General features: G+C 47.8%; 1 protein-coding gene across 12 annotated transcripts in view; it reads right to left on the bottom strand.

The window, feature by feature from the left end:
* Positions 1 to 684: 684 nt before the first annotated feature.
* Positions 685 to 23,619, bottom strand: part of LOC113454871 (class I histocompatibility antigen, F10 alpha chain-like) — a 74,403-nt gene continuing 51,468 nt past the window's right edge. For 2 of the 12 annotated variants that reach the window (XM_087928004.1, XM_087928012.1), the window contains exons 2-9: positions 12,266 to 12,544; positions 8,853 to 9,147; positions 7,232 to 7,497; positions 5,148 to 5,237; positions 4,626 to 4,658; positions 3,551 to 3,583; positions 1,746 to 1,779; positions 685 to 1,477 (exon numbers count right to left, since the gene is read on the bottom strand). In XM_087928004.1, coding sequence (XP_087784130.1) covers positions 1,760 to 1,779; positions 3,551 to 3,583; positions 4,626 to 4,658; positions 5,148 to 5,237; positions 7,232 to 7,497; positions 8,853 to 9,147; positions 12,266 to 12,544 — 1,016 coding nt within the window. In that variant the 3' untranslated portion in view covers positions 685 to 1,477; positions 1,746 to 1,759. Of the gene's footprint in view, positions 1,478 to 1,745; positions 1,780 to 3,546; positions 3,584 to 4,617; positions 4,659 to 5,147; positions 5,238 to 7,231; positions 7,514 to 8,852; positions 9,148 to 12,265; positions 12,545 to 15,849; positions 16,467 to 23,619 lie in introns of those variants that run through there. The other 10 variants (XM_087928013.1, XM_087928011.1, XM_087928005.1 and 7 more) reach the window with 10 other exon arrangements.

Here is a 23,619-nt window from a genome sequence, read left to right on the forward strand (position 1 = left end):
TTACGACTTTTCTTGCCACGGTTCTTAAGTGAGTCACTCCAATTGTTATGTTAGTAACACGGTTGTTAAGGGAAGCTGGCTTCCCCATTGACTTTGCTTGTCAAAAGGACAAAGATGGCTAGTCCTGAGGGGGGAAGAGGGCAGACCCCCCTCCCTTTCACTCCTCCGTGGCCCCAAAGCATCCCCTGTAATATGGGGGGGGCATATTTCCTATCAGTCGAGGGTCTCCCCACTCTTGGACCCCTGCATCATCACACCTGAAGACCCCAGAGAGGATCTGTGAGGAACAGGAGAAGCCGCCCTTCTGCAAGGGGACCAGGACGGCTCTGGCCGGTCACTGAACTCTCTCCCGAAGGGCCCCTGGGTGAGGCTCAGAGACCAGCCACTTGGACAGCAACCTGAGGCAAAGGTGGATTTGAGGGGAAAGCAGCCTCTGTTCCTGCCACCCCCAAGCCAAGGCCAAGTAGCCATTTTGCAAGTGATCAGCCGGTGATGCCGGAGAAACCTCTGGAGACAGGAACAAAATGGCCGCCTCCTCCCCAAAGGAGGAAACAGGAGCCCCTCCAGTTCTCCCCTCGATTCCTCCCCTTCCTATCACTCAGAGCGAAATTGGGGTCCCTGATCAACAAGGAGGGGAAAATCTTTGTTATTTCCAACTTCCACTAAGAGGCAGAAACGGTCAGGTAAGAAGAAAGCAAAACCATTTATTTTTAGCAAACAATTTTAACAAACTTTATAATATATGTACCATTGTTAAGGACGTAGCAACCTGACTCTGCAATTGATCTCATGTTCCATTTTTCTAAATCATGAACATCCATAAATGGCAATCTATATAAAAATCAGTGTCAAATAATATACTCAGTATATTCATTATTTGTCAAACTTTGTGTTATCAAATATATGGTGAAATAACCGTGCAATAATCAATTAAGAATGCACTAACTATTTTAGTGACAAAAATCTCAGAATGCACATTTCTTCTTTTAGTAACAGTTTCATCAAAGATGACATTAAACAGATATACAAGAAAAAGAAACCTCTACTTTTATCCTCAACAAATATAATGAAAATTAACAACTTATCAACCTTTCTTAAAGTAAAACAAATGAACTATTCATCCTAATCCTCACCCCATTCTCTCTAAACCCGTCTCTAAAACCTCTAATCTTTAACCTCTAATCTCTATCCACTAAGATTAATCAGGAAAAGCCCATTAAGGATGTTATGCAACCTACCTATTATAAACTATTATCTACGAAACCCTATTTGAAATCTTAACACATAATACATCCTTTTCTCCTCTGCTCCTCAGTCATGATAGAAAAAGTTTACCGATTCAGCGATAAAAGCAGTGATGAAAGACCCCAAATCTACCCTGGTTCCAGCATGCAGGAAAGGCCTGAAGAGCCTGGCCTAATTCAGGAGAAGGCTGGTCCCTCTTTTCCTTCCTCTCTCTTTAGGCTGGGAGTCTCCACTGCAAAGAGGAGGGAAGAAGCACCCAAGGGTCAGTGGGACCAAGACAGGCGGAGCCTGAGAGGCGCCACAGGATCAGAGTTTGGGGGCAGGAAGACCCCTCCCCCGAGCCCTCCCCCCCAAATCCCTTCCCTTCCAGTGTTTGGGATGAACCGGAGAGAGAAGAGGGATTTCCAAAGTCTCCTCACCCTCCCTTGGTCCTTGGACCCCAAAGCCCTCCCCTCCCCTCCCCCCCTCTCACCCCATGTGGCCCCCCCCAGTCCACTCACCTGCAAGGGGGCTGCTAAACGGTCTGGTTGCTCCCTGGATTGGAGAAAAAGACAGAGAATGAATGGATGTCTTGTCCTGTGAGGAGGAGAAATCTCTTTCTTCTCCATTCAACCTCTTCAGCCTCACAAACTTCTCAGAGGACATAAAGTTTTTCCTTAATTTATTAATTAAACTTCCATCCCACCCATCTCATCAAGGTGACTCTAGGCAGCTCACAGTAAAGTTCAATAAACTGCCATGTGGAATATTTAAAACAATAAATAAAATCCAGATTCCCCCATCAGATCCTGTTGCCTTTGCTCCAACAAGGAAATCGGGGCCAGTGAAATAGATAACCGTAGGTGGTGGACTTGGATAGAAGCTAAAAGATATTGGACCAAAATACACACACGGTTGGAAAAAATGATTAAACAACATGTAGATTTGAAGCCTGAAATATTAGGAATGGTACCTGAAGGTTACACCAAAGAAAAGACATACCTAATTTTACATGTATTAATAGCAGCTAGAATTGTATTTCCTCAAAATTGGAAAAGTGATAAAATACCGATAGAGGGAAAAAATAATTGGAAAAATATTTGAATGTGCAGAAATGAATAGATTGACAGTAGAAATTAAAGAAAAAGAAGAATCTGAATATTACATGGTATGGGACTTGTTTTATAAATGGCTAGGAAATAAAATTAATTAAAAGGGATTAGACGTATTTATAAAGCAATGAGAGAAACTAGCGTAATAGACATCCTGAATATTACTTATATATATGGGAATGTGATTATTGTTATATTGTTATACTGTTAAGAATATTATTAGTAACTGTTAAGCACATGAACTATGTACCTAAACGACACACGATTGAAATGGAATTTGTTGTATGTTAAAAATAAAAAAATAATTTAAAAAAAAGATCCCATCCAGTGTGTGGCCGCTGTCTCGAGTCGAACCCAGGACGATCCGGGAGAGACCCCCGGACGCCAGGATGGCCACGAACCCTGGGCTGCTTCTGAGGCCAAGACCAGGGAGGGAAGATTGAAGTCTCCCAGGACCATAATCCTGGGCAAGTCCATGCCAACCCTGAGAGGGTCTCCAGCAGCTCAGGCAGGGAGGCTGGTTCAGGAGCCACCAGCCCATCATGTCAACCCAGAGTCAGAAACAGGGAGTCCCAACCAGAATCGAGGGCTGGGAGCATCCTGAGTGCCAGGAGAGATTCTCAGGGGACCCCTGGAACCCCAACAATCCTGCCTGGGATCTCGGTTGGGGCCACACCCTAAACCCAGCTGGGCACATCTGAGACAGAGGGAACCTCTTCCCCTTCCAGAGTCAGCCAGGTCCCATCTATGCCAGCAGAAGAGTCTCTAGCCACTGGGGATCATGGCCTCGCTAGTGGTTTCCCTATTTCCCCCTCAAAGAATTGGGGGCTCCTTCCTCCAATGGGGACCACCAGGCTCCACCATGCAGACTCTGGGCTGCCTCCCCTGCCTGAATCCAACAGGGAGAGTTTTCCCTTCTCCTCTGCAGAACAAATCAGTGCAAGGAAAGTGACGTTTGGGACACCCGGCCGGCTTTCAGGCCTAAGGCGGGACTAGAACTCCCGGTCTCGCCTGGCGGCCTCACCCACTAAGGCACAGCGGGTGCAATTATTCCAGTGGTTCCACCAGAAGCAGAGGGGACAAAGGAGGACGAATCTGGGGGGCCTTTAAAAAGTGGGGGGCTCTCCTCTTTTCATCCCCTTGTCCACCCAGAACCTTCCAAAGGGACAGAATGGCTCATGCGGCAGCAGCAGCAGCAGCTCCGTCTGACTTACCCTGGGCTGAACTGTTGGATCCTTTGTCACTTGCTGGAAAAGAAGGAAAGAAAAAGAGGGGGAGAAAGTTGCTCTCTTGGCTTATAGGGGGAGAAGCTCAGCTCTTTCTGACTCCAGCTCCCTCCCTCCCTACCTCCCTCTCACACACACAATCAAAGACACATGAATCCAGCGGTCGCCAACCTTTTGGACCTCGGGGACCACCAAACTCATAATTTCAAATCCCGCGGACCACTAACATTTATTTTGACGGACGGTGGCTTGCTGATGTTGGTGGGAAAGTCGGTCCCATATTCCAGAGCTGCCGTAGTCACAGGACTGGCCTGTGCACCGGCCTGCCATGGATGAGCTGCTCCGGGATGACCACGGCTGACTACTGCAGCTCTGGAATATGGGACCGGCCCATGGTGCGGTTGGAAATCTCCGTCGTAGCGGCTGGCACCTGTAACGTGCAAATTTGCAGGCGGTGCAACATGCAAAAAGCCGCGCAGCCCTCGCCGGCCAGGACGAGGTAACGGTGCTGTTGCAGCAAGAGGGGGCTGGCGGCACAGACGGTCTGAAACGGCGATGGAGATGGCTGGAAGGCGCAGGAGCGCTGCTTTACTTGCATTTGTGTGGCGCTCCCGCCCCTTCCAGCTCGCCTCTCCTGGCCTGGGCTCTTCCTCGATGGCCGCGGGCTGTAGGGACGGCTGGGGCAGGAAAAGTACCGGCTGGTGGTGGTGGGAGGGGGTGGAGCCCTGATTTTATGGAGCTTCTGAGTCTCATTTGGCCAAGCCTTTCCTTTCTGCCTCCCTGGGAAACAGAGCATGTTTTCAGTCAGAGGGACCTTCCACCAGCTGCGTCTTCTCATCTTCTTGAAGGTTCCTTGTCCCAGAAGTCTCTGCTGGAGGACTCCACTTCCAAGAACAGCCTGGCTGTAATGAAAAGGGGGCCCATCTTCCCCAGCCTGGTTCTTAGCATGGAAGATAGCACAGGCAAACACACAAACACACACACACACACCCCTCTCAACTAATGGTGCCTCTGGTCCCGGCTCTAAGTTGGAGATTACATGCAAAGAGGACAAATCACTCACTTGGTGCTGCTCTGTAGTCATCCTGTCGTCTCTCTGCAAGGACAAAAATCAGGGAAAGCTCAGAAGAATCCACCAGAGATCATCCAAACTCTCTCTCCGTAGGAGGAAGAACCGCAGGAGATACTTCACAGACCCTTTGTCCCATTTATGAAGACAGAAAGATCTTCAAAATACAAATGTATCTCCTGATTTGCCCCAAGAGAGACCTGCTGCCTCCGAGATGGATGGAGGGGAATTGGGGGAAGCAGCAGCCGCAGCAGCTGGGAGGGGAGGAAGATTTTCATGGAAATCCTTCTCTGCTGCTCTTTGACCAAATTCTTTGAAAGGGACGGAACTGGGAAGCCTCTTCCCAACTCAGGAGAAGACAGGACTGCCTGAATCTCAGACTCAGCTGAAGGGAGACGGGAGTCCCAGCGAGAGGCTGAGATCTCAGAGGGCTACGAAAACAGGACAGAAGGAAGCCCAGAAGAAGCTCCCCAAAGGGGGTCCTTCCATCACCCCCCCTCAAAAAAAGACACTTACTGAAGAATACCAGGATCCCAGCAATCACACCCACCAGGACAAGAGCAGCCACAACGCAGCCAATGATGATCCCCAGGTTGGATTTTGGTTCTGAATTGGGAGAAAGAGCAGATCATTGAAGGAGAAGCCCAAACAAACTTCCCAAGAGAGACCTAAAGAAATGAAAGCTGGAAATTTCCCAAAATTAAAATCTCCATGGGCTCATTTTTGTGTCCCTCTCAGGGTAACGTGAAGGAGCCTTGCTAACCGTTGTTAGAGGACGTGTCCTCCTGACGCTGCCTCCTTCTCCCACCAGCCCAGCATGAAGGCAGCTGGATTCATCTTTGGCTTTTCGACTCAAAAGCAGCCCTTTGCCACCTTGTGACTCTCAGCAGCTTACAAAACAAAAAGGTCCCCAACACAATAAAATAAACAAAATTTGTTAAACAAAAACATTTTGGGAATTGGGCAGATCTATTTTTGCATTTTATTATTTAAAGTAAAATAGTTCGTATCACCTAGACTTGTTTTGTGAAGTACACACTTTCATTTCTTTGGCTAGTCCAGAACTAGCATAAAATTGTATTTTGTGCTTCCAGAATGTCAGCATGAAAATGGAATTGGGTGATATCCAGCTTCTAGATGGTCCCAAAAATGGCAGAAATAGAATAACGGAATAACAGAGTTGGAGAGGACCCTGGAGGTCTTCCAGTCTGACCCCCTGCTCAAACCAGAGGCCCTAAACCATTCCAGACAAGTGACTCTCCAGTCTCTTCTTAAATGCTTCCAGTGATGGAGCCCCCACAACTTCTGAAGGGAAGCCATTCCTCTCATTAATTGTCCTCCCTGTCAGGAAATTTCTCCTCAGTTCTAGGTTGCTTCTCTCCTTGTTTAGTTTCCACCCATGGCTTCTTGTCCTGCCCTCAGGAGCTTTGGAGAATAGCTTGACTGCCTCTTCTTTGTGGCAGCCCCTGAGATATTGGGACGTATCATGTCACCCCCAGTCCTTCTTTTCATTAAACCAGAAATGCCCAATTCCTGCAACTGCTCTTCATAGATTTTGGCCTCCAGGCTCCTAACCATCTTTCTTGCCCTTCTCTGCACTTTTTCCAGAGTCTCAACATCTTTTCTATATCGTGGCAACCAAAACTGGATGAAGAATTCCACAGATGGTCTCACCAAGGCATTATAAAGGGGTATTGCTTGGGGGGGAAGCAGGTTTGAGGAGGGAAGTTTAAATTTAAATTTCTCTTGCACAAAATTCAGGATTCCCATTGAATAGCAATCATTCCACTTGTGAATTTGGTGCTTGGTATAAACAGCAACAAAAATAAAAGGAATATTTTATTTTGCCTGGGATATCAGCATAACAATTACATTTGAATATTTCTTGTATCACAGTGACAATCATCAATAAAAAAAATTGAATGTGAATTTTGCCACTTTGGAAGTCCAGTGTATGTTAAGGACACTTCTGAGCATATACAGAACTCTTTGAAAGAGGGCTTTTTTCCTTGGGTTTTATGCTGAGCCTCAGGAATTCACATATCAGATCATAAAATAAGGTGCAACTTCTTTCTTAGAGCAGCAACACACAGTGACCTTTTGACCTTGAAAGCAGGAAACCCTGTTAGTCTCTGATGACAATAAAACTCAGACTTCTTAGCCTCTTTTCTGACTCCTGATGCATCAGTCCAGCCACTCTCTGCATTTCCTGAAGTCGGCTGCACTTCATCCATTTTAGTCAAAATTTTCCTTCAGAAAAGGGGCAACCAGACTCCTCCTGATTCTTGTACTTTAGGAATTGTGAACAAAAGGAAATCTGTTTCTGGTGCTGGGGGCAAGGAACGGGGAAGGCCTAAGAGAGGATCTGAGGGCATTTCATGAGGATCGGCCAACTCTTGGGATGGGACTCTGTACTTTCCATCCCCTGAAGTCAGTTCTGTGCTCTGGTCCCTGCAGCTGCACCAGCCTCAAACACTGGAAAACCCAATGGATGAAAGCTCAGGTTTGCTCACACCTGGACACATCTGGGGCCAGATTCCTCTCCCACCACCTCCCAGCCTGCCAAAGAGCCCAGCCTTCCCCTCCCTGCAGCCTCTCACCTTCCAGGGCCAGGTCCAGAGGCTCCGGCAGGCCGTCGTGCTCCACGTGGCACCGATAGCGGCCCCTCTCTTTGGGGTCGATCCGGATGCTGAGCCAGTAGTGGTAGGTCCCATCCGCGTTGGGGGCCAGAGACCCATGGAAGGTCTCCTCCAGCCAGACCTCCCCGTCCCTCCTCCAGGAGGCATCGATCTCCCTGGGGTAGAAGCCATCCAGGCGGCAGATGTGCGTCTCCATCCCATCCTCCACCTCTGTCTTGCCTCTCACCGTCACCCCTGGGGGCTCTGCAGAAACGGCACCCCCAGAATTAACTCTCAGCCCCTCCAGAGCTTGAAAGGGGGGTGAGAAACATGGAAGGGCAGGAAAATCTCCCAGCACTTAGTTGTAACCCCAGGATTTAAACTTCACACCTGCAGCATCTCCAAAAGTTTTAGGAAATGCTCCAAATCTGGAAAATGCTCAACCACAAGAACTCCTGATTTTCCCAAATTGAGGGTCCAAGGAAATTCCTCTCTGACTGCTTTGAACTCTGACTGATCTTGGGCTGCTCCCTTCAGGGGAGGGAGAGTGGAGATGGTCTTTTAAGTTCCCTTTCAAGGCAACCACAACAACACAGAAGTTGCTCCCTACTTCTTGGTTCCTCTTCTGCTCCCCAGAATCTGAGGCTGCTCCAGGCCTCTTTCCAAGGGACACAACCACAATGTTGTGAGCAAGAGAGCCGGAATCAGAGGAAAAAGGGGCTCAGGGATTTCGGAATTTCTCACTGATCTGTTTGGAAAACAGATTTTGTCTCTCAAAAGGGGGGGGGAAGGGCAGAGGGAGGTGATGCCAATGGAAGAGAGAGAAGGTCCCCCCTGGCAGGGAGGGGCTGTTGGCAATCTGGGGGGGGGGGGAGGATTCCCCCCTTGATCCTAATCTCAACCAGCTGATCCTGGAGGGATCAAAGAGCCAAGAGGGGGAGGGGTGGTCTGGATGGTGAATTAATAACAAATGACAGGAAAAGGTTATAAGGTGACCCCCCCTGTGGGGGGAGGGGGCCGTTTTGAGGAAAGAGTCACTAAGTCAGAATTGAGGGAACCTGTTTGAGGTTGAAGAGAAAGATCTACAAAAACTATGGGGGATCCCCCCACCCTGGAAAGCGAACCCCTCATCCATGGGCTTCTTTGCCCAAGTGGGGGCTCTGATGATGTCTTATGAAGGGCGGAAGAGGAGCCCCCACAATGGTGGGCATGGGAGGCCCCCCAATCGGGTGCAAGACTGGGAGGGAGCCCCCCGTGGGATGTGGGGGGAAGGAGAGTTCATGGGGGGAGATTCAGGGAGCCCATCACTCTTGACTACCGTTGGGCTAATGGGGGTTTCCCTGAATAGCCCCAAATGGTTGCCTCATTGTGGGCAGTGAACAGGACACCCGGAGGGGCTTTTCCTGCCAGGGAGAGGCTGCATTTCCTGGTCCACCGAATGGCTGCCTGGCAATGGGAACCCAACAGGGCTTCCCGTGTCCTGCAAGAGGGGCTGGAAGGGGAGGAGGAGGAGGATTCCCACCAGGGCAAACAGGCTCCAGACAAGGGACCCAAAGGGGCTGAATGTGTCAGAGAAATCCGGCCATCAAGGAGGAAAGTCCAGCCTGGATCCAGATGCTCACCTGTCCTCAGCAGCGTCTCTTTCCCGTAGGACAGGTACTTCTTTATCCAGTCAATGCATTCCTTCTCCAGGTAGGACTTCCAGTACTGATTCCGTGCTGGAATACCATCCCATTTCCTCTTGGTGATCTGGGCCTGGGGGATGGGAGCCACCCAGGTGAGGGTCTCCTTGTCAAAGGAGATGAAGTCCCTCCCATCATATCCGTCCTGTATAAACCCTTTTTTGCTCCCGTCTTTCTGGAGTTCGCAGCCATACATGCTCTGTATTATGTGAAAGCCTGAAATAGGGACAGGAAAATGGTTTGGGGAGTCCTGACGATAGACAGAGACCCTCCCTCCCTGCAGGGACCTTGACACAGGCACTGACACCCCCATTTCCTCCCTAGAGTTCAAGGGAAAGAAAGCCCCCATCACTAGCCGCCCTTCTCCCCTCCCTCGACCCCCCTCCCTGCATTTCCCCCCCAGGATGGAGCCCCTGAACCTCCCCAGGAAAAAGGAGAAGCTGGAAAAGACAGCAGAGGATCCCAAGGGAGACCCAGAAAAGGGGGAGTCACAGAATAAACGGAGGGACGGAGACCCTTCCATCTTTCCTTCTGCTGTTCCTCTGCAGGGGAGACTCTTGGGGGGAAAGGAAGGGATCCCACAGAGAGAGAAAAGTTGCCTGAATCTGCGGCTGCTAAGAGGGACTGAGAATCTCATGGCCTCAAAGAGGATCTGGTCGATCTACTCAAAAGGTTGCAGGGATCCCTGTGACCATAAATCTTGGTCTATGTGCACAAATAGCACCATCACAAGGGCTGGTTCCCACTTTGGGCTAACCTGAAACAAACCAGGGTTTAGTGCAAAGAGGGAATGAAGCCTCGGAGGGACACAAAGGAATATTTTCCTCAGCCGCAGCAGCAAGTGGCCCAGTCTGATCTGGACACCCAAAGGGTTAATGGCCTTTGAAAGGAACTTGAAGATTACAGGCTCTGCAAGGCCCTGGAGCAGGTATTTCGTCTTCAAGTGAACAGATTCTTGGATTTAAGGAGAACACTGGATGTTTGAAAAACCAAAAAAACCAAATGGAAATCCTGAAATGTTTCTACTTCTGTTTGGCCTTGAGAGAGAGAAAGGACGCCAGAAACTCTCAAATCTAAGGAGAAACTACCTGTAAGTACAGTTGAACTAAACTGACAGGTCTTTTCCCTCCCTTTCCACACCCAGGAACGACGGGTGAGGGATCCTTTCTCTGAATCTTCTGCTCAGCCTGAGAAATTCCCTTTGGAGGAAGAGGAAGATCCTCGTGAGGTGCAGTCTGATCCTTCCCTCGAGAGGAGATTCCCTGATCTCCCCCTGGGAAAAATAGTTCTGGATTTCTGCCCAAGAAGAATCTCCTGCCATTCACAGGAAGGCCCAAAATATTTGGCTGCTGTTTTCAACTCCTGACAACAAGCTCAGTCTTATTTCAGAAGCATCAAAAGCAAAGAATGAAATTGTCTTATTCCACTTGAAGATAAAAATCTGTATTTTCTTATCTCAAATTTGGCACAGATTTGAATATTTGTGCAGGAAAAAGAAAGCACAGGGATCACACTGAAAAGGAAAGTTTCCTTTTTTATATTTAGTGTAAGAACACTATTAATGCATCTCTTCAGGTCTATGCATGAAACAATTTCAGCCCATCTTTGAGCCTGGATGTTCAGGGCTTCCCGGAGGCCTGAAAAATAGTTCAAGGGTTCCTCCAGGGTCAAAAGGTTGAGGAAGGCTGCTTAAGAGGGGCTAAAACACATTTATATTTAGAACTGCCGTGAAGAATATCAGAAATCGCTTCTTTATGTCTTTTTTCTTTCTTTATTTTCTTTAATTCTTTTCTTTTCTTGTACTTTTTTATTTTTCTTTGATTTCTTTCTTTTATCTCCTTTACTTTAGGTTACTTTCCATTAGTTTTTGTTTTTTGTTCAAAAAGTTTAATCCAAATTTTATAAAAAATTTAAAGGGCAAACAGGATATCAGTGATCATTAAAATACTATTGAAAACACAGAGAGGCTAATGTCAAAAACCTTTCCATGAATCAAGGGTGCCTCCACATCTGGAATATTCTCTGCAGTTTCTGCTCAAAAGACCCCAGAAAAGGACCGGAGGGAGCTGGGGAAGGTCCAGAGGAGGCGACTCAGGCGATGGGGGGGGTGGAAGGAGCCTCCCTTTGAGGGAAGGTTGGGACCTTTGGGGCTCTTTAGCCTGGAAAGGAGGCTCCCCTCCACTCTGGCCGGCCTCCTTCCTCCTTCCTCCACCAGGGGGAGCCCTCTGGGTGCAGCTCTGCTCCCCTGGGAGGCCAGCAGGGGGCCTGGAGGGATCTGGGGGGATCCTGGGGGATCAGGGGCAGGACTGGATGAGCTCTGGGGTCTCCCTGGAGGGGGGGGGAGGAAAAGGGCGGGGCTGCCCCTCCTTGGGATGAAAGGAGGGGAAATGGCTGAGGTTTGTGGAGAAGCTTTTCCTCAGCCGAAAGCAGCCTATCGTTACACCCAGATTTCCTTGCACCCCTTTCCTAAATAAGGTTCCTTGAAGGGGAATCTTGTCCACCCCAAAAGATGGCAGAATGGGGGGAGGGGCTGCTGAAGGAAGAGTCTCCCCCCCCTCCAGGGCAGCCCCACCAAGAGGGCAGGGCAGGAGTCCAGCCTGAGGGACCAAGGATGGGAAGCCATGAAGGCCCTGAGAGACTCTTGCAGGGCCCCAAATGGAGGTTTGTTTCTTTTCTCTCTTTCCCCCTCAAGATTGGGAGGATCCCGGCCCTGTGACCCCCCCTCCAAGAGCCCCCCACCCCATTTGGGCCTCCTGGCCTCTCCTCCCACCTGGAGGATGAGAAGAAGCTCCTGGCATTCGGGCCCCACTCCTCCCTCCAACAAGGGGGGGGAGGAAAGGGATCTAGTCTCCCCAGGTGGATCTCCACCTGATCCCTCATTTCTCTGGGGTGGAAACAGACAGAAGGACGAGGACCTGCTTCCCCCAGGATCTCCTTAGGATCCCCCTGCCCCTTTTTTTTGGGGGGGGGGAGACTTGTGATTCCCTTCCTCCCCCACAGCAGGAGATCCACTAAGGACCCTCCGTCTTCCATGGGGGGAGGGGAGATTTTGGTCCCTTTTTACCTCAGTTTATATCAATATCCATGTCAACATTCAGACAGACAGATGGATAAATTGAAACACGTTTTCATTAACTGCAGTTGGAAGAAAATGTCAGCTATGGAGGCAAGGACAATCTTATATTGATTAAAATAAAAGAATAAACATCTAAAAAAAGACTTTTTAAATGGTGTGGAGGCTGCTTTTCCCTTTGAAGGGACCCCCCCCCTCCCCCCCTCTGGTTCCTGGGGAGGGGAATATGGGGCCGGAGGAGCCACCAGACCCATCACTCACCTTCGCTCTGATTGTAGCGATTCCTCAGAGTCTCCAGGTTTCCTCTGAACGTCTCCTCATCAGCACGTGATATCTGGGTGTTTCTGTCCCAGTACTGGGGATCCTCCTTCCCCACATACTTCTCTATCCAGGAGACTCGAGGCTGCATCCTCCGGCTGTGGCTGTCGTAGTGAACAAAGACCTGACCGTCCACGTACCCCACAGTCACAAACTGGGGCAGCCCCTGACTGGGGTCTGAGATGGAGGTGAAGAAATACTTCATGGAGTGGGAGGAGGCGCCTGGAAGGGACCCAGAGGGGCAGAGTTAGGGGGCTTCAGTCAAGGGCCCTGATCCCACGGAGGCTCCCACCTGAGGCTCTGGGGAGGAAGGAGGAAGAGGAAGAAGAGAGATGGGGGGGCAGAGGAGGAAGGGGGGAAGGAAGGGGGAGATGGTGGGAGAGGAGGCAGGAGGTGGAATGAGGGAGCGACTGAGAGGGAGAGAAGCAGCTTCTGGAGGGCCTGAAGGGTTGGAGGGCAGGGAAGGGCTCCCCCTGCCCCCAATTGTGCCCTCCCCTCTTCCATCAAGGCCTCCCTCAAACCCCCTTCTGGCCTGCTCAGTCTCTGCCCCAAGGAGGCTGCAGTGGCCCCACAGGGAAAAGGGCGGATTCCCCCCCAGGAGCTCAAAAGCAGCAGGAAACCCCACCTGGACACCCCAAATTTCAATTCACAGGAAAAAAAAAAGTCTAAGGGCCAAAGTGGATGGTTTATAGCGGCAGATATTAGGGGAGATTTTATAAAACGGGGGAGGGGAAGGGAGAGCCAGGGGATCCTTAGGGGAAACCCAAACGGGGGAAGGCAAAGGGAAAGGAGCAGCAATGAAGCCACGGAGACCCCAGATCTTCCTCCTGTCCCCCTTCCCATCGCTGGAAAATCCCCCCTCCCCTCCCAGAGTTCAGTCCTCTGAGCAGGAATCGGCCTTGAACCCAGGACTCAGAGGGGCTCCCCCTCATTCCACAGAGAATTTCACTGGGATCATCCCAAGATTGCTTCATTCCTGCAACCCAGTTAGGGCCCTGAAACCATCATCCACGGACGCTTTCCATTGGACCAGATTTCCTCTGAATCTCACCCTTCACTTTCCGCAGAAGCCGCTCTGAATCCTGTCCTCCTCTGGGGCTGATCCTGCACTTTGTCAGGCAGAAATGCCCCTCAGCCAACTTGGGAGGGGATTGTGATCCTGGCTACTCAACTCTGCCCATGATCAGTGAGTGGAAGGTAAAGGCCTAAATCAGAGTTCCTCAGACTCAGCCATTTGGACTTCAATTCCCAGAATTCCCCTCACCCTATAGAAACCCAGGGGGCCTCTCCACCCTGCCCCCACCCCCTGCCCCCACTGGGCCTGATTGGGAGTTCCTGCTGAAAACACCCATGTGTTTTTGGGGGGCTCAGCTGGGGTCCTCTCCCTAAACTCATCCTCTGTGGGGAGGGTCCTGTCACCTTTCAAGCCCCTCTGGTGAACCAAAGATTAAACACAGAAAATTATTTCACTTTCCATCATGCAAACTCCTGACTGAGGATCATCCGAGTTTTTCCAGCCCTTCCTTGGAGGACAGGCTCAATTCACAAGACATGAAACTTTACTAACAAGGAGGGAAAAAATCACATTAAGTCACCGTTTAGTTTCCATTGTCAAAATACAAACAGGGAAGAGACTCTCAGGCTGCCCAATGAACAGAAAAAAAAACAGCTTCTAAGCAGGTTAAAAGAATCAAAAGAAAATAAAATGAATAAAATGCTGCTGGGAAATCGATTCAGCTGGAAAATCCCCAAGGCCCCTTTTTGGTGTCCATTCTGAAAGCTCTTCAGGTCAGAAATTCTTCCAGGGCACCCAAGATTTTAAAGATCATTTTCAGGATCGTTCATGGGATTTATTGGGGCAGAACCAGGGTCTGCATACAAAAGGGCAGGACCGCCAAAGCCCAGAGAAATAAATGCAGGTAGTCCTCGACTTATATGACCATAATTGAGCCCATATTTTTTGTTGCTAAGCGAGACATTTGTTAAGTGAGTTTTTTCCTCCATTTTACAAATTTTCTTGCCACAGTTGTTAAATGAATGGTTGCAGTTGTTAAATAAATAACCTGGTTGTTAAGTGAATCTGGCTTCTCCATGGACTTTGCTTGTGAGAACGCTGCAAAAGGGGCTCATGTGATATGCGGAGACTGCGACCGTCATAAATATGAACCAGTTGCCCAGCATCCAAATCTCGGTCACATGTCAATAAGGATGCTAAAATGGTCATGAGGGTGGAAAATGGTCATACTGTCGCTTTTTTCAATGGCATTGCAACTTTGGTCACTAAATGAACTGTTGTAAGTCGAGGACTGCCTGTAGTCCCACTGCCCATTCCCTCCAGTATGGCCTCCCAGTCCTTCCCAGTCCAAGGCAAAGGCCTGGGCCTCCTTCTTCCTGCTCCTCCCCACAATCCCAGGGGCTTCTCAGAGCTTTTGGGGAGAGGGATCCCAGATCCACTTCCTGCTCTGGGGAGATTTCGGAATCCAAAAGGGATCACAGAATTTCCCTAACAGAAGGAGGGGGGATCGGACTCTCCGTGATCCAGAACCGGCTTCTTCCCCTTCTGGGGCTGAGCAGCGATTCATTTCATGGTCACCATCCAGAGGTGTTTCTCTCTTCTTTTACCTCCAAGCCAGTTTATTTAACCCTTAAGATCCTGCCAACTTTTTTAATGTCTTTTGAAAAGTTGCTGTATTAATAATTTCTCAGAGCAAACAGCCAGGAACACCCCAAGTTCCTGAATACTAAGGAATAATTATATATTTTAAATATTTTTTAATTTTGCAAACTGCCCCATGTTGGCAGCTTCTGAAATGGAAGAAGGAACCTCCTGGGAGGCAAATCTCTGCCTTTCCCAGAATAAATCTCGGGGGGTATTTTGGGTTTAGGATCACGGGGTGATGGTGGGGATCAGGAGAAAGTGACAATCAGGAAGGAGGAATATTTAGGGAGATTATGAAGAAGGGCTTCTTCTCTCCAGACTCTCATCCTGCTGCATTCACAGGACAACCTTGGCCCCATCGCTCCACTGCACCGGCATCTGCCAAGACACGGATCCGATGGGAGAAACCAGCCGGGTCCTCCCAGCTCCAGAAGCCCCAAAGAGCCCCAAAGCTCCCCCAAAGGCAGGAAAGGCGACCCAGGCGGAGGGAGGTTGGGCGAAGGCAGCCAGGAAGTTCGGGATCTGCCCGGATCCCCTGCAAACGCCGCTTTCCGACAACCGCCACTTCGGGGGAGGGAAAGAACGGCGCTTGGGGGCGCCCAGGTAGACTTGAGGGACACCTGGAGGGGCCACCCTTGTCCTGTTCCCCGGGGGGCTCTCCTGGGATTAGGGGGGAGGCAACAGAGTCCTCCCAACGTTTTGGGACCTAACCAAACAGGGGCCACGGGGGGGGGGGAGGGGAGCGGACTGGAAAGAGGACCGAACCAGGGACTCTATTTCTGGGAATAAACTTTTGGGGGGCGGAGAGAGAAAGAGTCCCGGGAAGGAAAAAGGGGCCGGATCTCCCGAAGGCCCCAAAGGGACTCACCAACGCAGCTCTCCCGGAGGGCGACCGCCAGCAGCACCAGGAGCCCGAGGGGCGCCGAGCGCAGAGCCATCCTGGCCGCGACCCTCAAGCAGCCCCGGATCTCCTGGACAGGCGCAGGCAGAGAAAGACGCGCCCCGCCTGAGCAACTGCGCAACAACCCAGAGAAAGGCCGCGATTGGCCAGGCTCAACCAGTAGAAAAAAAGTATCCCCGTGTCGTCATTGTTGCTAGGCAGACGTCCAGGCGCCACCGGCCAGAGAGGAGGGAAAGGAAAGCGAAAGTGCCATCAGGAAATCCCCTTCCAGATGCATCGTTTTTGTTTCTCCGCCAAGTGTCTCCCACCGACCCCAATCCCCTTTTAGCACTTATCCTCTGAAAAACGAGGCAGTCTTGGGATCAAGAGAGGGAGAGCAGCATCAAGAGAACCGGAGAAATGGGAATCCCGGTTTATGGGGCCCAAGTGAGCCCCCCCCCCCCCCCCCGAGTGCTGGACCCACTTCCGGTCTCCAGGAGTCCAGCAAGAGGCGGAGAGCCTGGAAAGAGCGCAGGGAGGAGCAAGAGAGAAGATGGAGGGAGGTTGAAGGGAAGGAGGAACCGTCGGGAGAGCCAGGGAGGCCCAGCCTGTGGAAGAGAGGAATGGAGGCTGGGTGTTTAGGGCCTGTTAACCGTCTTCCAGCCCTTGAGGGGCTTTCCCAGAGAAGAAGAAGGGAAGGACCTCTTCTCCAAAGCCCCAGAGGGCAGGGCAGGAAGGAAGCCATGGGTGGAAGCTTCCTCAAGAGAGATCCAACCTAGGAGTCAGGAGAAATTTTCTAACAGTGAGAACAATTAATCAGTGGAATAATTTACATCCTCCGAATTGTGGCTTCTCCCTCACTGGAAGTTTCCAAAAATAGACTGGGGAACTGTGAGGCTGGGATGGTATTAGGTCTCCTCCTGCCTGGATCTGAGGGGTGGACTAGGAGACCTCTGAGGTCCTTTCTAGCCCTATGATTCTGTGTTTTACCTCAGACTCCCCAAAGGATCTTCGCTCTGGATAAAAATGCTCAAAGGCTTCTTTTGTGGCCTCTTCAAGGCGAAGGTATTTCTTTCTAGGGAAAAATGCCAGACGGATCAAACACAGCATATAAATTCCCTGCTTCCTTTTCTTCTCTGGTGAAGCCATGAATCTTTAGGAAGCTTCAAACTCTTCCCTTTTCCCACCGTAAACAAAGATGGCTGCTCCCTCCTTTTCCGGTTCTTCTGGAGACTCCTTGGACTCAAATAATAAATCCCTCTTCCGATTACAGGTGTTATTATGACTCACGAATTCGGCTGATTTTATATTTCCTATGATGAACAGCTTCAGAATCATTTGCTTTCTTCTGCAGTCACCTTTCCACTGAGCATGTACAGAGTGGAAATTAGGCCCTGTCTATGGGGAAGAGGAGGGGATAGCCTGATAGCTCAGGAATATCAAATATAGAACATAAAAGAATGTAAATCTTTGTACGCTACCGATTTTGTGATTTTGTTATTTCTACCCCACACCTTACTACGTCCTATGTTTCTATTCCAGGCTATCATGTTCCCTTTAACAATTTCTTCCTCTAATTCTACCTCTAATAAATAATTATAAAATTTTGTTATATTTTTTTTGCCTGATCCTAATAAAATTTTATCTAATGGCTGGAGTTTATTATTAATTCCAAATTCTTTCTTGTCCTGTTTGTATCTACTTTGAATTTGAGGATATGCCCACAGATCAATTTTTAATCCCTGATCTTGGAGGTCTTGCCACGATTTCAGATTTCCTTCCGTATCCAATAGATCCTTATATTTAATCATTTTAGTAATATCCAAATTATTTGGGTGAATCGTTGCCTCCATTGTTGAGATTCAGATTGGTATCTTTAAGTAGTGTTTTTTCCCTATTTTCTTCCAATTGGTCAATAATGAATCTCTTGATTAGATGTCTGTGAAAATATTTCTGGCTATTTTTCCCAATCTCCCATTAAAAAATGCCTATAAAATGTTTTATAGGTGGCACCTTTCTCCTTCGGGATTAGCAAAGATGCACCCCAATATGAGTCCAAACTTCTGGAAATGCAAAAAAAAGAGGGAACTTTCTTCCATATGTGGTGGTCTTGTACAGAAGCTCAAAACTATTGGCAGAAAATTAGAAATTGGCTGGAGGAAATGACAAGAGAACAGGCTGAATTTAAACCAGAGTCCTTTCTATTAGGAATTTTTGATAAAGAACTACCAAAAAAAGTGAAATATATAATAATACATATTTTGACAGCGGCCAGATTGGCTTTTGCACAATGTTGGAAACAGCCTCATGTTCCATCAGAGGAGATGATTATTCAACAAATTTCAAGTTGTGCAGAAATGGTCAAATTAACCTTGGCATTAAAAGATAAAGATACTTCAATATATTACGACAGGTGGAACTGCTGGTACAGATGGTTAGATCAAAGATAGGTTTCACACTAAAAGGCAAAAGAAGATATGATAGAATCATAGTAGTGATATACAGAGATATGGAAGGATTAATTGTGTATATGGTATAAAATAAGGATAAAAAGGAGGTCTCACAAACTGTTGAAGATGAAAACGTTTTTAATTGTTTTCTATCTTTTTCTTTCTATTCTTTTTTTCTTGTTTTCCTTTTCTATGTTGCATTTATGTGTGTGTTGTTGGTCTATTTTAACTGTAAAATCAATAAAGTATTTTTTTTTAAAAAAAGAATGTAAATCTTTGAAAATCTTTCAAATGGATAAAAGTCTCATCAAAGCCCTAAGAATCTCCAGAAACAAAGATGAGCTGGAGAATGGCGCCCCCTGCTGGCCTGCAGCTTTATAGATTCTCCTCTCAATTAGCAAAGCGGGGAAAGAAAAAACGATCCCATCAGAAGAAAAGCCTCAAATAGTGTTTTAAGCACCAAGCCAGACAGAAATGAATCAAATTATGTAGAAACAAGCCAGTGCAAGATGGAACTGATCAAATTGGCTCCTGGATTATGTAAGCTCCCTTTCTCTTTGCCGGCTTCTTTCTGAGACAGACAGACAGACAGACAAACTACAGACTTGCAACAGGCAATTCCTGACAATGATGGGATGGGAAGGTTTTGCTCTCTTGTATTAAATGAAATGAATGTAATCTTGTGCCCAAAAAGACAAATATCATTGACCAGAAGTGAACACTAATCCTGTGAAAAAAAATTAACATAGATTGCTTGTAAATAACACTGCAACCCTTCAAAAAGACCTTGACTATGTATCAGAATGGTCAAACAAATGGCAACTTCAAATCTCAACAAATAAATGCTCTGTCCTACATATTGGCAAAAAATATCAGAAAATATAATACAGGCTGAACAGTCAAGACCTTGTTGATGATCCAAACTGTCATATGCCCCTGGTGGAGTCTGACTCTGAGGAAGAGGAGGAACAGCCAACAGGGCGTGGGAGTGTGGCTCCAGAGGTGGGGGAGGAGGCTGGGGAAGGGCAGAGGCCGGCTGAGCAGTCAGAGGAGGATCCAGGCCTATCCACTATACATCCTAGGGCACGCAGCGAGGAGAGGATCAGGGAAAAGCGAGGTCTACTCAAGAGGAGATTACCATGATCCTCCTTGTGGCATGCAAGTGGGAGCTATGTATATACGTTTTTCAGCTACGTAGTTAGAATTGCTGGAGTCAGTTAGTGTTTACCTTGAAAGAGGTTTATCTTTGTTGGCGTTCTTCCCATGGACTTTTCTCAGTTATTTGCCTGGAGTTTATGACTAATTATCTCGGCTTCCTTCAGAACTCTCATCAATGAAGTTTCTTTTGGTTTTCTGTTAGCCTCATTATTTACTTTTGTGACTTTAACCTGTGCCTAATAAAACAGTGAAGTGAAGTTGAAGGCCTTACTGGACTTTAATATATGTTTTGGGTTTTGGGTTATTTTGAGAGACTACGGGTCATCACACAAACTCTGTCAAGGATCTTGGAGTACTCATCTCTAATGATCTAAGTGCTAGAGCCCACTGTAATTACATAGCGAAAACGCCGTTAAAAATTGTTAACCTAATCTTATGTAGCTTTTTCTCTGGTAATATTACACTAATAAGTAGAGCATACAAAACATTTGCTAGACCAATATTTGAATGCAGCTCATCAGTCTGGAACCCACATTACGTACCTGATATTAACACAGTTGAGAAAGTCCAGAAATATTTCACAAGAAGAGTTCTCCACTCCTCTATTCGTTGTTGAATACCTTATTCCACCAGACTTGAAATTCTAGACCTAGAAAATCTAGAACTACGCCGCCTTTGGTCCGATCTAAGTATAGTATATAAAATCGTGCATTGCAATGTCCTACCTGTCAATGAATACTTCAGCTTCAACCATAACAACACAAGAGCAAATAATAGATACAAACTCAAGTTTAATTGCACCAAACTTGATTGCAGGAAATACAACTTCAGCAACAGAGTGGTCAATGTCTGGAATACTCTACCTGACTCTGTAGTTTCTTCCGCAAACCCCAAAAACTTTAACCTTAGACTGTCTACTATTGACCTCACCCCTTTCCTAAGAGATCTGTAGGGGACGTGCATAAGCACACCAACGTACCTACCGTCCCTGTCCTATTGTTTCTTTTATTTTTTTTTATTTTTCTTATATGTATCCATGTATTCATAACTATGTTTTTTATTTATACCTATCATCTTGTAAGCAATTGACATAAATAAATAAATGAATAATCCAGAGGGCAAATCTTATGGTCAAGAGAGGGAGGGAGGGATCTGTAGCCTCTGGCAGAGAAGAATTGCGGGGAGAGACATGATAACTGCCTTTCAGAACTTGGGGGGCTGCCACAAAGAAGGGTTCGACTTTTTCTCCGGAGAGCCCCCCCCCCAAAAAAAAAAAATCCTGGGTAGAAGAGAGCTCCAACCTAGAAGTAAGGAGGAAACTTCCAACAGCGAGAACCTTTCCTCAATGGAATCGTTCTCCTCCGGGAGTTGTGGCTGCTCCATCACTGGAGGTTTTCAGAAATAAACTGGATAACCTTTTGACCAGGATGGTATAAGCTCTCCTGCCTTAAGCCGGAGGTTGGACTGGAAGACCTCTGAGGTCCCTCCCAACCCTACGATTCTATATCCCAGGTCACAAACTCCGAGTAATCTTCGCTCTGGATGAAAAGGCTCAAAAGGCTCTTGTGGAAGTTTGAAGATGAAGCTGGCCAGTCTGAAGAATCTAATAAATAAATGAATGTCTAAAACTTTTGATTCGGAAGAATGGACTCAAATACAGATTGACTTCTCACCAAATGTTTTAAAGCAGCCATGTCAAACCTTTGGGCTTCCTTGGGCAGCATTGGGTGAAAAGCAATTGGCTTGGGCTGCACCCTTGCAAGGCCGATTTTTTCCCCCAGATTTTGTTCTATTGTACTTTATTAATTTATTTGATTCTTTTTGCTAGTTTTTATTTGTTTTATTGTTTTAAATATGGTTTTACATTCTGTAAGACGCCTTGTGTTGCAATGGGTGAATAGGCAGCAATATAAATTCAATAAATAAATAATACATAAATAAATAGCACTTAGACCTATATACCTCTTTACATTGCTTTTACAGCCCCCTCTAAGCGCTTTACAGAGTCAGCCTTTTGCCCCCAACAATCTGGGTCCTCATTTTACCACCTCGGAAGGATGGAAGGCTGAGTCATCCTTGAGCCGGTGGGGTTTGAATTTAGCCGGCAGTCAGCAAAAGTAGTCTGCAGTACTGCACTCTAACCACTGAGCCACAGAGGCAGATATATAAAGTGTATAAATTATATAATATAGTTAATATACACTTTTTATTTTTTTTATATTGTTTAACATTAAAAGTGTTCTGGGGCTGCATTGTTAGCTGCCCAAGGCTGAGTGTGACTCTCGTGTTGCAGGTTGGAAACTCTCCCCTTTTTGGGCTCTCTTGAGGGCATCTAGGAAGCCCCAAAGGGCATTGATGTGAAAGACCCCCCCTTTCACTCAACTTACATCAGTTCATTTAGTGACCTTTCAAAGTTACAATGGCACTGAAAAAACAGATATGACCATTTTTCACACTTATGACCCTTCAGCATCCTCAAGCGCACGTGATTTACATTTGGGCACTTGGCAACTGACTCATATTTGTGACGGTTGCCGAGTCCCGCAGTCATGGGGTCCCCTTTTCTGATCTTCGGAGAAGCAAAGTCAATGGGGAAGCCGGATTCACTTAACAACCATGTTACTAATTTAACTAGTGCAGTGATTCACTTAACAACCGTGGCAAGAATGGTCATAAAATGGGGCAAAACTCACTCGACACATTTCTCACTTAGCAACATAAATTTTGGAGCCAATTGTAGTTGTAGCTTGAGGACTTTCTGTTATATGGGGGTCTTTTTTCTCATCAATCAAGGGTCTCCCCACTCTTGGGCCACCGCATTTTATTGGGCACCTGAAGAGCCCAGAGGGAACCTCCCAGAAGCAGGAGAAGCTGACCTTCTGCAAGGGGACCAGGACGGCTCTGGCCGGGCATTGAACTCGTGTCTCCCGAAGGGCCCCTGAGTCAGGCCCAGAGACCAGCAACTTGGCCAAGACCCTGAGGCTAGAGAAACCTCTGGACACAGGAGCAAAATGGCTGCCTCCTCCTCGAGGACCACACAGAAGCCCCCCCGTTTTTGCCTTGGTTCCTCCTCTTCCTACCACTCAAAGTGACATCAGGGTCTCTGAACAGCCAGGAGGGGGAAATCCTTGTTATTTAAGGGGACCAGGGTGGCTCTGGCGGGCATTGAACTCCTGTCTCCTGAAAACCCCCTCGGTGAGGCTCAGAGAGCCTGAGGCAAAGGTGGATTTGAGGGGAAAGCAGCCTCTGTTGCTGCCACCCCCAAGTCAAGGCCAAACAGCCATTTTACACAGGAGCAGCTGGTGATGCTAGAGAAAGAGCTGGACGTGGGAGCAAAATGGCTGCCTCCTCCTCCCCAAAATGGCTGCCTCCTCCTCCCCAAAAGGGCCCACAGGAGCCCCCCGCACACAACAAACACACTTCATGCTCCTTCCAGGCTTTGCCTTGGTTCCTCCCCTTCCTCCCACTCAGAGTGAAATTGGGGTCTCTGAGCAACAAGGAGGGAAAAAACTTTGCTCTTCCCAACTTTCAATGACAGGTAGAAACTGTCAGGTAAGAAGAAAGCAAAAGCATTTATTTTCAGCAAACCATTTTCATATTCTTACAGTTTGTGTACAATGGTTAATGGGGGAAGCAGCCAGGCCAAACTGAATCTCCTGTTCCATTTTTCTTAGAATTGACCATTTTATTTTATTAAAAAGATTAAAATACAAAAGAAAAGGATTGAATAGAGACAGAAAAAAACTAAACAAAAACATTGAACAAATAATTAAAAAGAAAGAAAAGGACATATTATGGCCCCCATATTATGGCCTGAAGGGTTGGAGGGCAAGGAAGGGCTCCCCCTGCCCCCAATTGTGCCCTCCCCTCTTCCATCAAGGCCTCCCTCAAACCCCCTTCTGGCCTGCTCACTCTCTGCCCCAAGGAGGCTGCAGTGGCCCCACAGGGAAAAGGGGGGATTCCCCACCAGGAGCTCAAAAGCAGCAGGAAACCCCACCTGGACACCCCAAATTTCAATTCACAGGAAAAAAAAAAGTCTAAGGGCCAAAGTGGGTGGTTTATAGCAGCAGATATTAGGGGAGATTTTATAAAACGGGGGAGGGGAAGGGAGAGCCAGGGGATCCTTAGGGGAAACCCAAACGGGGGAAGG

The sequence above is a fragment of the Pseudonaja textilis genome, chromosome 2, assembly GCF_049901715.1.
Source record: "Pseudonaja textilis isolate UNSWEBS1 chromosome 2, rPseTex1.2, whole genome shotgun sequence".
NCBI lineage: Eukaryota > Metazoa > Chordata > Lepidosauria > Squamata > Elapidae > Pseudonaja > Pseudonaja textilis.